This window comes from Dermacentor andersoni, chromosome 3 (genome assembly GCF_023375885.2).
Source record: "Dermacentor andersoni chromosome 3, qqDerAnde1_hic_scaffold, whole genome shotgun sequence".
NCBI lineage: Eukaryota > Metazoa > Arthropoda > Arachnida > Ixodida > Ixodidae > Dermacentor > Dermacentor andersoni.
Genome location: NC_092816.1, coordinates 47828532 through 47843195, shown reverse-complemented (window position 1 = coordinate 47843195; position 14664 = coordinate 47828532). Strand labels below are relative to the sequence as shown.

The 14664-nt window shown below is 49.2% G+C and overlaps 1 protein-coding gene across 1 annotated transcript in view; it reads left to right on the top strand.

Moving 5' to 3' along the window:
* Positions 1-14664, top strand: part of LOC126548573 (uncharacterized) — a 243978-nt gene that overhangs the window by 100503 nt on the left and 128811 nt on the right. The window contains exon 3 of the mRNA XM_050196812.3: positions 6513-6587. Coding sequence (XP_050052769.1) covers positions 6513-6587 — 75 coding nt within the window. The remainder of the gene's footprint in view (positions 1-6512; positions 6588-14664) is intronic.

Below are 14664 nucleotides of genomic sequence, written 5' to 3'. Positions count from 1 at the left end.
GCCGAACTAATTGATGAAATCTGCAGAATCTAACTCTCTCTCTCTCTCTCTCTCTCTCTCATACCCCGATGCAGCAGTAATTGCACGTTGCCAATGTTTCTCTGCGCAATGCGTGGAGGCGGCCGAGGCTTCTGTGAATGTATCCCAAGTCGTCGGAGATCGGCTGTCACGGGACCCTTTACACTTCTCAGTTATCGCAGCCATTCGGGTTCTTTCTTTCTTTCTTTCTTTCTTTCTTTCTTTCTTTCTTTCTTTCTTTCTTTCTTTCCTTCTTTCTTTCTTTCTTTCGTTCTTTGCTTTATTTTTTATTTCTAATATGCACGAATGCTGTAAGTAACAGCCGGCATGTCTCTGCAACTGAAGTATGCCCGCACCGTCTCCTCCACCGTCCTGCATGCCGCGAAAATTGACATCGCGCCACCGGTGACGGGCGAGTACGGGTCGCGAAAGATGGGACAGGACCACGACGCGTTCCCTGTGGTTTGCAATGCTGCTGCTTACATTATGCGTGTATGCTATATAGACGCCATTATACGGTCACCTGGAAAAGGTGAACGACGCGAGAAACAAAACGCCCCGGCGCCGAATATGTGACGGCATTTTTTGAACGTTATTGCTCGCGTCATCGTATTGAAAATAAAGGGAAAAAAATACAAAAGAAACGGCGCGTACCAGTGCCCGGTATGGAGTATACCTGTCCACGTGAACCCGGTCGCCTGTCACGTATGATGCGCTTGCCACTCTTTTGGCTGACTGTCGCGGCACTGTGGATTGCCCTTCGCCGCCGTCCGTGGCGGCTGCTATAACTATATACACTTCAGTGATATGGGATCGAAGCTCTGTAGTATATACTTTCGCATAGCCGGCTGTTCCTGCGTGCGGCTAAGTTAGAGGTCAGGCGGGGAAAGATAAGTAAGTAAATAAATAAACAAATAAAAAGGAAGGAAGGAAGGAACGGAAGAAAGAAAAAGCAAGAGGGCGCGGTCGAAGAATAAATTGAAAAAGAAAACAAACCGCCGCCAGAAGCGAAGTTCTGGCGGTCTTCTGGAGCGGAGACGCTTCAATCCTCGCGTCATTTACGCGACGCCGTCCGTTGACACCTCCCGTCCTGGTATACGGGTATTGGAGACATGCTGTGCTGCGGGTCTATGCATGCTTCGGGTTTATACGAGTGCGGGAGATATATATATATATATGCAGCCGCGAGAGTGGTTCGTGGGATGGAGGCGAAGTATATACGTGGATGGATTCTGATGGGCGTTCGTCCTGCTGTCGACGGCGCTCGTATATATACGTGCATACGTGTATAACTCGGCGAATCCGTGCAGTGCGGGAAATGCTACAGGTTAAACGTCAGTCGAAACGAAGCGAGAACCCGGCTTCGCGTCTATAGCCCGTTTTTTTTTTTTTTTCACCTCTAATCCCGCGCTGCGTGCGCAAGCTATATAGATTGGTTTGATTAATTGGTTGGCGCGGGGTTTAACGTCCCAAAGAAATACTGGAGCGGCGAGGCACGTTGTTGTGGAGGACTCCGGAATAATTTTGACCACCCGGGTGATCCTTAACGTGCGCTCAAAACTGTGCACACCCGCCTTGGTTGTTTAGGGGCTGCGGTGGTTGGACTGCTAATTGAGCACGAGGTCGCGGGATCGAATCCCTGCCACGGCGGCCGCATTTCGCTGGGGGGGGGGGGGGGGGGGGCGGAATGCGAGAACAGCCGTGCGCTTAGATTTGGGTGCACGTTAAAGAACCCCGGGTGGTCCAAATTATCCCGGAGTCTGTCCCACTATATGGCGTGCGCCTCATAATCATACCGTGGTTTTGGCACGTGAAACCCCACAATTTAATTAATTATTAATTACGTACACGACTGTCTGTGCATTCCGCCCCCCATCGAAATGCGGTGCCGCCACCGGCACTCGAACCTGCGACATCGTGTTCAGCAGCAGAATGCTATCGCGTCATTGCGGCGGCTACGCAGGTTTGATTTCGTTGGTTCACGTATCGTGGCTTTTTCGGGCACCACGGTATATATAGCGTTACGACCTCCACAGGCATGCGGAAGGATCAGTGTGAAGACTGGCTGTTGAATTCTGAACGAAACTGATTTAATGCAGAGGCGTTCGAGTGTGCCCCGTGGGGCTGACTCATTAAGCGTTGTTCCCCGATTAATTCCGGTCTTCTCGCGGCGTACTCGAAGTTACACACGCTGCCTTCCACCGCGATGGCGACGCGGTGCTCGCTTATTAATCGAATCTTATACTCTAATAAGTCAAGGGATCACATGAACCACCTTCGCCTGGCATTGCTAGAAGAACCTCGTGTATGCTGAATGCTTCTTGTATCTTTCCCACATGATCCGTGTGTTACAGTACAGCTTGATCATCGCGTTGGCAATCACCTCTGTGCCGTACGGAAGTAGCCCCGAAAGTCGCTGCCAGGCGTTCATCCTAATGCCGTGGTTCTAATGGCACGCGGAAACGTGCTGCACTTTTGGGGCTCACCTTCGCCTCACGTCCGGCGTCCCTCCACTTCCACCCCCCACCCCCCGCCTCCACCTCTGGTTATCCCGCCTCCACCTTCGGTGCACAAAGATCTTCACCGCAAAGATGTCATTCACAACTTACTAAAGAACAACCCAAATTCGAAATTCCCGGAATGCGGTAAGTCAAGTAACAGTGAAGTTGCTGGAATCGGACCGACGTACCTATTGCTTTATCGCAAAACTACATTTTTTACGAGCGCAAAACCGCCTCTACCGGCACGTGGGTGGTCACGAAGAGCTGTTTACGCATGCAATCCCGCTCGATTTATGTATGTGCCTCGGAAAATGCGACTGCGCAAAATACTTACGCACTCCGAAAACGTACTGTGTACAGGCAGCGATGGAAAGTTGCGAGTGCATAAAACAGTAGCATATAGCTGCTTCTTCACAGTATCGCGTGTATTACTTGGCTTGCAGATCATTCGTTTCTGGACATAATTATGGGATTTTCTTAATAATTTCGTAGTTTCAACTTGACGTGAAGTTTAGCAGCAACAATAATGACAACAACAACACTCGTAAAGGAAGTGGATAGCATTAGATGCGTGTGTGTGGGTGACTGTGCAGAAGCCACTGCATCGACTGCTGGCTCGGTGATTAGATTCTGGCGGCAAAGTTTCTATTTCGCGGTATATACTGACGCGTGTTTTTTTTTGTCACGTTGTGAATTTGTGTCCTCGAAATCCGCGGAAGCATCAGCGACAGAGAACGGCAGATTTTTCCCGTGCTATCCAAAACCATGCAGGAGGTTTCCTTTTCTTAAGTCTTCTTTTTTTTCCCCCTGATGGGCTGACGGGCATCGCAGCCTTCGCCGCACTGCTTGGAATTAGCGAGACAGAGTGTCATCGGTATACATGTATAGCGTGTCCAGGTTTACAGATGCCATATAGATTGACGGACTGAGCCGATCGAGGGTCTCGTAGCAAATGGAGTTCCCGCGTGCCTGGTGACGTTCGCGTGACAGCTGTCGTCACGTGCTGCGCGCAGACTCCTGCCCCCCCCCCCCCCCCCCCCCCGCCACCCTCAGAATGAAACAAAAGAAGGAAAGAGCAAACGACAAACAAACTGCACACATCAGCTCAACTTATTCACTACGACAGCAGCAGGCTCTCCGCAGCGTACACCGCCATCTCTGAGCAAGAACTTATTTGCGATATAGTACGACTTCGTCCTCGTCCGCTACAGCACTGTCATGCTGTGGCCTCCGATATACTTGCGCGGACGTCACCAGTCTCCGAGTCAGTGTGCACGGCACGCGAAATGTCGCACGAATGGCCGAGCGCCAAAGCTGCGCGATCACGCGTCGATTGACGCGCGCAGCTCGCAACAGCAGACATGTTGCATCTCTATTCGTTCGGTCTCCTTTTTCCTTTGCGTGCGTGTATGTTTCCTTATTATAATAATAATAATATTAATAATAATAATAATAATAATAATAATAATAATAATAACCTCCGTATAGGTCGTGGAGTGCATAGTTTCGTTTTCGTTTGCCCCACGGCGAAAGTGAACTTGTTGAGGGCGAGAAGGTGGTCTGGTGGTGCGAATGCTACGCCCTTGCTGTTGGTTTGCCGAGCACGTCTTCGGCACCTACGTACGACCGTCACAATTAAAATACACCGAAACAGGCAAAAAAAAAAAGGGGGGGGGGGGAAGGTGGCCAATTCAAGTATGCAAACAGTGCAGGAATCTATAGTCTTGTCACCACGTAGCTGAAATTTGCCGAACAATTTCCCGAAGGGCTCTTATGCGCATATCGATCAAATGATGATTGATAACCTCTAGTTTTTAGAGAGATTCGAGTTTCCTTACTCCATTTCCCACTGAGTTAAATAGCGACATTATATAAGCCGACTTACACCGATGGAGAGGGCGAAGCGTTTCGCGCACTTCAGGGTGCGTAAGGGTGCGCACCCTTTCTTTCTGAGGTGCGCACCCAGGGATGCCTTCGCACAGGACGCCATCTTGGGTGAAGGCCTAACCGGCTGAATACTGGACTCGTGGACCTTACCGTTCCCTAGCTGTTGGACTTCCAGCACGAAACCAATCTGTTTGCGATGTTGGAAACACACTTCCGTGTTATATGCCTATAGAGGCAGACTCTGGAAATTAGTGAAAAAAATCGCTGTCGAAATAGAGAGAGAGACAAAAAAGGAGTGTTTCTTTGTGCGCCCTCGGTGATTAATTAATAGGTAGAGGTGGTGAATCACGATTAACCCATCTCTGGAGCGAATGGGGCGCGCATAGGACGGAAAGCGCTGGGTGGACGCGCTACGCACACGGGGCGAAGGTACGGTGTTTTTCCTGCATCCAAATATCTAAATACATCGCCCCTGTCCTAGTGCTAGTTAACCTTGTTGGATAGTTCATCGGTGGTCTCATACGCTAGGCTATGCGTCGTATATTATGGAGTACCAGTCGGGGCAAGTCTGCGATGTGCCAGAGAAATAAAGCTATATAAACGCTGCGGCCGCTGAGATGTCTGAACCAGTTTACAAAAACACGGCATTTATTGCCTGCATGTATGTGTTGAGCGGTTCCATACAGCCAGAGTTGCGCACACTTTTTCGCGTTTAATTTTATTTTCTATTTACGTTGTGTCGGAAATATTACGGTAGGCGTAGAGTTCCGGGAGAGTGTGTTTTTAAATATTAATTTCGTGGAAAGTTTGACGCTTTTAATATGCCGGGATACACTCCATGGCGGATGAAAAAAAAGAAAGACAGAGCACATAAAATCTTTAGGAACGCACATGAGAAGTTCTGCACATGATTAAAGGCACATATGAGAGTACGAAAACTCGCACAAACATGGAGTTCCATAAGGAAGCGCTAGAAAGAGTCCGAGAACACCCGCAGTACTCGAGGTGACAGTTTCGCGAGTGAGAAGATACGCACAGCGACACGCAACTACATAACATTTAACAACACAGTTACATTACACAGGTGTAGTGTTTGGACTTTTGTCATGGCGGGCGCAGACACGAAGACTTAATATGAAGCTAAGTTCTGTTTTTTTTGTGCGAAGCATATTACTAGAGCTCAACCCAGCTCCTCAGGTGCGGCGGCGTCGCCTTCAAGGCTGACCACGTGACACCGTGACGTCACGACAGAGGAGAAACGGGGCTCCAACTCGCGCCGTTGCTCGCGGCGTCGCCTTCAAGGCTGACCACGTGACACCGTGACGTCACGACAGAGGAGAAACGGGGCTCCAACTCGCGCCGTCGCTCCCGGCGTCGCGGCGGTATATAAGCAGCTGCGCTTGTTTCTAGGTGGCTTTGGCTCAACTCTTGCAAGATGGGCTGGGTGGGAATCGAACCAGGGTCGCCGGAGTGTGAGACGGAGACGCTACCACTGAGCCACGAGTACGATGCTTCAAAGCGGTACAAAAGCGCCTCTAGTGAATGCGGTGTTGCCTTAGAAACGAGCTGTTTCTAAGGCTCAGGCGTGCGTCGCTTGCTCAGGCGCACATTTCGTTGCCGCGCCGAACGCTGCGTTGCTCGACGCTCACCGCGTCCAATGCGGGGCGCGTAGTCGCTGCGCCGTAGCCCATTGTCTTACACCCCTTGGCGGGTCGACGGGAACGCTGTCGCGTTCCACTCTTGAAGGCGAAGCAGAGTAACGCATGAGTTGTTTCTTCGTCTAGCCGAACCAAATATAGCCAAGCAACAGCAGTTCACTACGCTAAACAGTGGTTCAACACCTAAAGGCTAGTATGCTTCGCATCCTGGGCTTAACCTTAGCTAAGCCACATTCATTTTTTAATACAGCAAGGAGCTTGCACGGTGACCAGGGGACACTCTTGAGAAATATTAGAAGTACAGGGTTCGTATGGATTTGTATTAGTTTACTCGATCGCGCGCTGCTCCGCCCATTCAGTTTTAACTTTAACTTAAAATTTGTATAGAATAGCGCGATGATCATATACTCGGTTTTATTCATTTGCGACTTTTCTTCTCCTTCCGCAGGCTTCTCCTTCAAAGAGGACTGTGCTTATCCTGGTGACGCTGACGGGCGTGAAAGTATGCACCACCGATGGAAAGGTAAGCCATCGCTCGCTCAAATTTCGTTCCGAAGTTAGAATACGTCGTACTACACTTAAAGAACTGTCGAGGCAGGGTTCGAGCGCATACGACGACGTCTTTCATCCTGGCCCAGCCCTTCATCCGAGCTAAGTGTCCCTGCTCCATAAGGTACTGCCGAATCGTCGAAATTCTTTGTCTGGATTCGACGCTGCTATATGGCAATATGGACTGAAGGCTGTGTTCCAATGCTCGCCGTTAGACTGCCAGATAGACAGCTAAGTGGACAGTGATCTCGTTCCAATTCTGACGAAGCTTCGCAAAAAGGACAACATTTGAGTAAAAAAAAAAAAAAGGAAAGGATGCAGGTTACTTCGATGTCCAAACAATGTGGCTGCTTAGCAGAATTCTCGGAAACTCGACGAGACTCGACGCTTTCATATGCGCTTAAGCTACGTTGTTTTGCGAAGGTTCGCACTTTCCTTAGTCTTGTTTTTGTTGTTGAATTTTTTTTTGCTTTTTGTCGAAGCGAGGTCGGGTCAATTCGCAAAGACGTCTTTCAGATGCGTCCCATTACTTGGGCTCGAAGCTGTCTTCCTAGCAATCAGCATAAAACTCTCTTCAATGCCGGCCAGCATCGGAACACACCCGACAGAGTCGACATTGAATAAAGTTTTCTTCTTCGAAACAAGCTCGTCTATTCCTTGAGGGCAAATTTTCTTTCGTGCATGAAATTATTCTTGGTTGGCTTACGGGTGGCAGCAGTTAACCTACGGTGTTCCTTTTTTTTTTTTTTTTTGCGCGACCGGACCCGTATTGAAAAAAAGAAAAACGCTCTTGCGCTATAGTTGTTCATAAGAGCGAATTCCGGCCAATCCTTATGCTGGAAATATTGTTAGTCATGGCGGCTGGCCGAATCATTTATGAACGAAAAGCTTTCGCGAATTCGGCACCCGATTCCCAGTTCTCCCTATTTCTAATTCGTATGTATATAATTTTTTTCCCATTTTCTTTCGTTCTTCATTTCTTTGGAAATGGTACTGGCACGGCAACCCACGTTTCTCGGAGGAAGCCACAGCCATATACGTAGCCATATGTTTTTTTTTTTTTTATCGGTCGATGACGTCGGCTCTTTCTGCAGCTGAATACAATAGAAACCGGTTGATAATGATCATCGCAATAAATGAAAGTGCACGCGCGCAGATACGCTTCAAGAAAGACCCGCATTCGCGCACGCGCGCAGCATTCGGGGGTTGATGAGGCGGTCCGTCCGTTCTGCACCGCGAGACTCGCGGAGAATTCTATTTCCTCTGCGGGCGGCCTCTCGCACACCGATGCCGTGGAGAGAGAGAGAGAGAAAAGGCACTTCGAAGGAGATTCTTAATGAAAGGGTTGAAAATATGGGATGAAGTGCAGTGCAGTAACTGTGTCTCTCCGTAGAGGACACTTCAACCGCTCTGCACAGGGGGAAGGGGAATGAAAAGGAGAGAGAGAGAGAGAGAGAGAGAGAGAGAGAGAGAGAGAGAGAGAGAGAGAGAGAGAGAGAGAGAGAGAGGACACTGCGCTCAGTGTAAAGCCGTGGCTGGCGCGCTTGCCGCGGCCTCGGTCGGTTTAGGGGACACGGCAGGATGCCCGCGTCGACATCGTCGTGCTGGCCTGCGTATGAGGCGCGAAGACAGAAAGAAAGAAAGAAAGAAAGAAAGAAAGGAAGAAAGAAGAAGAAGACGTGGTATATGGGCAAGCGATTCGTCCAGACCGTCGGGACGAAACCCCCGCTTACGGGTGTTTGCGCGGCGTGCGTATGGAGGCGAGAAATCCTCGCGGTTCCTTTCGTCATTACTTTACTTATCCGCGCATTAGGCGAACGCAGGTCTCTCTGCGTGCCTCTCTCTAGGGCGCGAAATACGACGGCTGTTCTTTTTCTCAGAGGCACGCGAGCGGGTCGCGCTCTGCTGGACCCGCTGCAGTCAGAGGCAAGGAAAGTCGGCACTCTATAGTGTTATACACACGAGCCCTATATATATATATGGGGGCCTCTGGGAAGAGGGTGGTGGGTAGGGGTGCACAGTTTATGTGAGAAACAGACGCTGAGAAAGTAGGCTCGCGAAGACGTGCACCGTGCACCCATGGAGAAGGTAAGCCGAGGAGAAAATGCGGTTTACTTGTACATATTTCGTTTGCTCTCGTTCTGCGAGAACGGTGCGTGCGTGCTCCGCAGGTGACGTATATGTGTTCTACACCGCAACTGTTTTTTGTTCCACTGAGCCCGCGGAAATCTGCTGCGACGAAGCGCAGTGCATTGCCCCCCCCCCCCCCCCTGCGTATACGAACATTTAGGCTGTTGTTGTTGATGTTGTTCATGTCAACATGTATAAGCATCACGCACATACGCACGCAGAAAGAGGAGCAGGCTATCAGTTGTTTCCTGAAAGGAACACCGCGACGCCTATCCACTTCACGAGGACAAGGAAAGGGGAAAGGCACACCGCAACGCAACGCAATCGCACGCACACTATTAGAGCTGCACACGAGTGTCCATTCCCGGAGATGACAGGAATTCCAGCACGGCCTTGCCGGGAGGCGGTGGAATGCGACGGTCCTCGGCTTTCACGCTGTAGGGCCCCGCCAATGTTGAAAATTAAAGTCTTACTCGGTTAGTATCACCGCGCGCTGCTCCGATAGCCGGAGATATATCACAGCAGCTTGGCGGATACATGGCTGCAAGGCTTCGTCAGCCTTCGTTGGATGCTTTAGCAACGCCTGTTTCTCGAACCTTGACCGGCGTTACGTAGCGTGGCGTTGTCGACAGGCTGCAGGCGTACGGTAGACCATGGCGACCAGGCAAGTGACGAGACGATTTCTAGTGTGAAACTTGCACTGTTTATTCAATGGTTGGTGAAGTATATAGAAGAAGGGAATGAATGGAATTGAAAAAGTACATTGCAGGGCCCCTTAAATAGACCCCACTAAAATCGTAGGCGGGGTTTTGCACACGTCAACGTCATGTGACATGTACAGAGTCCCCGTCGTTGCTTTGCGGCTGCTCCTTTGCTCCTGGGCGATGTTTCACGTGCTTGCCTCCTCTGGCGGCAACCCGCGGGGTATGGCTGGGGATGGGTGGCTGATCCTTTCTCCAGAGTCGGACAGTTCGCGGAAAGTTCTCCCCTTGGTCACACAGTTTGCGGAAAGGGTCCTCCCCCAGAGTATCACACACACAAAGGGTCCTGTCATCACTGCAGGGTGCCTGCCAGACCGGCAACCACTCGAGACAACCATAGCAAATTAGGAATCCATCCTCCGTTTCGATTAGGCATGGTCTTTGAACATCCTTTTTGCCCGGGATGTTTGTTACGCCAACCGTAACAATTCGTGTGTTTGTCTTCCCTAATGTACTGCGTGCGTCATGCTTCGTGTACGCTTCCAAGCTCACTTCCCGTATGCTGAAGAGAAATATGGCAAACTTAAACGGTTCCCTCTTCACTTATTTGCAAAAAAGAAAGAAAATATATATAGAGAGAGATTGTTGACATGGCGATACGTTTATAATGACTATGACGAGGACGACAACCGTGGAAAAGCCAGCTTATAGGCCATGCGGTGACGCCTCTGTGTGATTTATATATATATATAATAGTAATAAAATAACAAGAAATTAAATAAAATAACAAAACGAAAAGCAGCTAGGACGAGTTTTAACAGCTGACCCTTTGAAACATGGGACAAAAGGACATAGACAAGCATGCGTCATCAGATCAACTGTTAAACATCCCTTAGCCGTGCGTTAACTAGCTCAGTTGAGTATCATTCAGAAGAAAAGGAGGTTTTTAAATGGTGCTGTCTTAGATATTTACTCATTTAAACGTTTAAAAGAGAGAGCGAGAAACATTCTGTAGCTCCGTTTAATCATTGTCTAAATTTCTCACACGCTACTGCTTTGACCTCGACGAGCAGCGTATTCATTGAGAATCTAACGAGACAAGTAGATTAGCCGCATTCCGGTAAAAAAGACACGACAATCTAACAACTGCGAATTGGGGAACTGGAATGAAATCTTCGTCACGGAGTAGGGCTACCTCGAAGCTTGATACTTTGCACAATGTCAATTTTTTTTTCTTTGCCTTCAACATCGAAAACACTCAGGCGTTAGATTTCGTACGTATACATGTTACCAAGTTCTGCCTTCAGAATCAATATCTCTTCTAAACGTACCATAATATCCCGCATATCATCCCATCTATATACAAAGGCAACATTTGTGGCTTTGAATTAGATGAAGAAATACGGAAAGACCAAAAAGCACGTGTTTTGTGTGTGTGTGTGTTTTCTTCTTTTTTTTTAATTCAGGAGATTTTCCGGGACGCATATATAGTTAATAATATTTAAAAGAAAATGACATCAAATAAACGACGTGCAGTCTTGCGTGATGCTAATACTGCAACAATGGACATTGCGTATTTGTTGCCCGTTATTGAACGACGGGCATATGTGTATATTTCATGGAACATTATAGGACTCCTGGACTCCTAAATTGCGGTCGTCAAATATGATGCGACAGACAAATTTGGCGCGACGTAATGCGGAAGAGAACGTAGCATTACGCATGCGATAAACTTGTCGGGTAATAACCTTACACACTAGTCTAAACACTGCGTGCGCTGTTTCGCGTATATATGTTATCGGAGCCGTCCTTATTGAGATTTACTTTTTCTTCTTCTTTGAGCATCGTAATGTATACACACACGCTCCGAAGACGCAACCAAAATACCTGCTTCGAAACGCCCCCGAGGTATATACGTACCATACAATATAATACGTGGGCGGTGAGCAGTTCTCCGTGGATATCCGAGGCATGTTTACAGGGCCCTGGTTTCCCCGAATTCCGCGGTATACAAGAACCGCACTTCAAAGAGGCTGATTTTCCATTTCCCCGTCCCCCCTGCGAGACAGGTATCGCCGAAACTCTTTAGAAAGGCGGCACGACGTTTCGCCGAAGAAATTCGAGCCTAAAGGAACGCGTCTTTAGAAGTGCGCGCCTTGGGCTTTTTTCTCCCTTTCCTCCATTGTGGTCCTTGTGTTGCCTAAAGGGAAACTGAGCTCTTTCTGGCTCCGGTTTCTCATTTCGAAAGTATCGTATGACGGAAACAATTGGCTGTATAGCTGAAAGCTATTGCTGCTTGAACGTCGCATGCCTTCTATCTGTTACAATTTCCTGTTCGGCAAAAAAAAAAAAAAAAAAAGAGCGCTTCCAAAAATGTTCGCGACAGAATCCACATCCCTAGCCACAAGCTGGATAGGATTCATTCTCGCAGTTACGCGAGAGGATGACCCATCAAAAGTTGCTACTTTTCTTTCAACGCAAACGCACCGCGCAGTACGCACACATCAATAATATTGAACTTGCACGCGCGGTCGTCACCGACGAGAGGCATCTCCTCTGTGTCGGTTGCGGTTGGAAGTCGCCTTTCACGAGAGCTTGGTCAGCGCTAATTATAATAGCTTACAGTACTGCATGCGATGTCTGCGGCTGCGAAGAAAGCATAGACCACCTATTGTAACACTGTCCTCGATTTGCTACACAAGATACAATTAATATTCAATGCCTTGCGGCGACCAGACAATCGCTCACTGTCCGTGCAGACGCTATGGATGGATGGATGGATGGATGGATGGATGGATGTTATGAGCGTCCCCTTTAGAACGGGGCGGTGAGTTGCGCCACCAAACTCTTTCTATTATACTGCCTAATGTCTTATCTAGGTTAAACAATAAAAAAGGAAAAAAAAAAACACGATGAACTCCCACAACCAAATTTTCTAATCCCCTGTTGCGAACTGTGCTTTCGTACGTCTCCGTTTTCTTTGTCGTTCCCCTATTTTTCTTCCGCCTGCCCTCCAATCGCTATACTGGAACACCGGCCGCCCTCTGGTGATCGGCGCAGAAGGCAGTGAATGCATTTCTGTGCTTTCTGAAACCGACTGTCCTGTGCGACGCCTTTGGCTGCTGCGCAGTGCTGTCCGCGCACGTGCACGCTTTCGCCACCTTCCTCGCTTCTTTCTCTTTCTTCGTTTTCCTTTCCCCGGCGTAGGGTAGCCGATCAGACGCTGTTTTGGTTAACATCTTTGCCTTGTCTCTCTCTCTGTACACTTTATCCCTCTCCTAGTACGCTGTAGTACTACTGCGCAGCAACTACCGGTGACGCACAGGCTGTGCGCGGAAGCCTAATTCCAAGAGACGTGAGAGTCATGATGTGAAAAGCACCTCCAAGGGTGCGAGAGAGTCGAGTGTCCCCCACGTTGTTTACTATTTTCACTTTCTTTTATTCTTTTACTTAATTTTGAACTCTCCTCACTTTTGAACGCCAGCGCCTCTTTGAGGCGGAAGCATGCAAGCAAGCAAACTACATTAGCCGCTCTGCGGGATCCTGGCGCTGCCGCAGTTATGAACGAGTTCAGACCAGGCGGCACCATGAAAAAGGTGGCTACGGCTTAGCTCATCTAACCCTGGATATGCAAAGAGATTGCTTGGTTTAGCCTGGTTAAATCTTGGTATCACTTGGTTCGTCCAAAGCCTGCCTTTGTCTACAGTTGTTGTCCCGCTTCCGGCGTTTTGCGAGCCGAATTTACGGCTCCCACTTCCTCAGTCTCGGACGCTAGCATCGCGCTTGGCGTTCTGGACCCTCTCCGATGAAACAGTTCACCGGGCGATAACCCAGGGGTGATCAGACGCCGCTTGCTGACGACGGCTCAAACCCTCCCGCATCCGCGCAACGCTCACAGAAGACTGCCCGGCCTTGCTCTCATCCATTGCCAAGCTCGCACCATGCTCCTCTTAGCCAGCTCCTCTTAGCCAGGCGTGCGGCGAGTCACGTGGTCAGGCGGCGACCTAGCCGCGGAGAGCGCATGCGCCAAGCCAGCGGCGGTGGCGGCGGAGCTCGGCTTCGCGAGTCATGTGATGCGTTTTCAAGGCTACGGCGCAGCTGCGGTCAAATGAAGGTCAAATTGCTGGTGACGGCGAAACTCGGCTCGACGCGGTTTAAAAATGCGCTGCCGCTGTCTAGTTTGTGTGATGCATATATATAAGGCGTAATGCATGGTTTAACTAACAACGGAACTTGCCATACACTCATGCGTACAGAAGGAGGAAGGCACGCGCGGTACGCGCGGATAGCCGCCATCTGCGTGTGGACGTGAAGAAGAATGTGGTGTCGCAAAAATGGCGTCGGCGCTGCCGTCTCAGCCCGTGCGGTCATCTACTGGGCGCCAATTTTGCGTTGCAACCAGGGCAAATTGGATAGATCTGGCCACGATTACAAAGCTTCGTAAATGTTTTTTTCGGATAGGCTCAACAGCCAAGAGGCGTGCCAACCTAGTCAGTCGTCTATTCTCTTCCCCCTCCACCTTTTTCTACCTATACCCGTAGAAGTAAACAAGGTTGCGAACACTTGCCAAACGTTGCCACATTGTTCGTACAGTGTCGTCATGCCTTGGCGAGTGCTGTAGCCTTCTTCGTCCAGGCGATTTATCACTGCGAGTGATGGCGTTACCATTCCTCCTTTCTTTTGCTTTCTTTTCTTCCTTGTTTCCTTTTTTATTTATATTTTTTCTCCTTGGTTTCCTTAAACGTTTCAAATCAGAACATGCGTACACGCGACGAATATTCCTCCCTGAGAGACTAGGAGAAAAACAAAAAGCGGGAAGCCTTAATCCCCTCAGGGAGAACAGAGCCATCCATCTTTCCCAGTCGCACCGAGGGAGCGCTTGTCGTGGTTCCCCCCTCTCCCCCCTCCCCCGTCCCCTGGAGGAACGGTGGCGTTGACTGCCGGCTGACTCGCGAGCGATTGTTCCTCGCTCCTTCTTTACGTTTCCTTGCACTTCGTTTCTATCTGCTTTTCTTTATTCCGCAATTCATTTATTTTCCTGTTTTTGCACGTATGGCGATACGCTGAAATCCGCGCGAAATCGCTATCACGCAAAAATGATTGCTGCGGAATTTGATCGAAAATGTGTACGCACGTTTTACGAGAGGGAGTCGCTAATCGCACTTCAACCAGCTTTTGCGGCATCTGTAGCAGGTATCAATCAATCAATCAATCAATCAA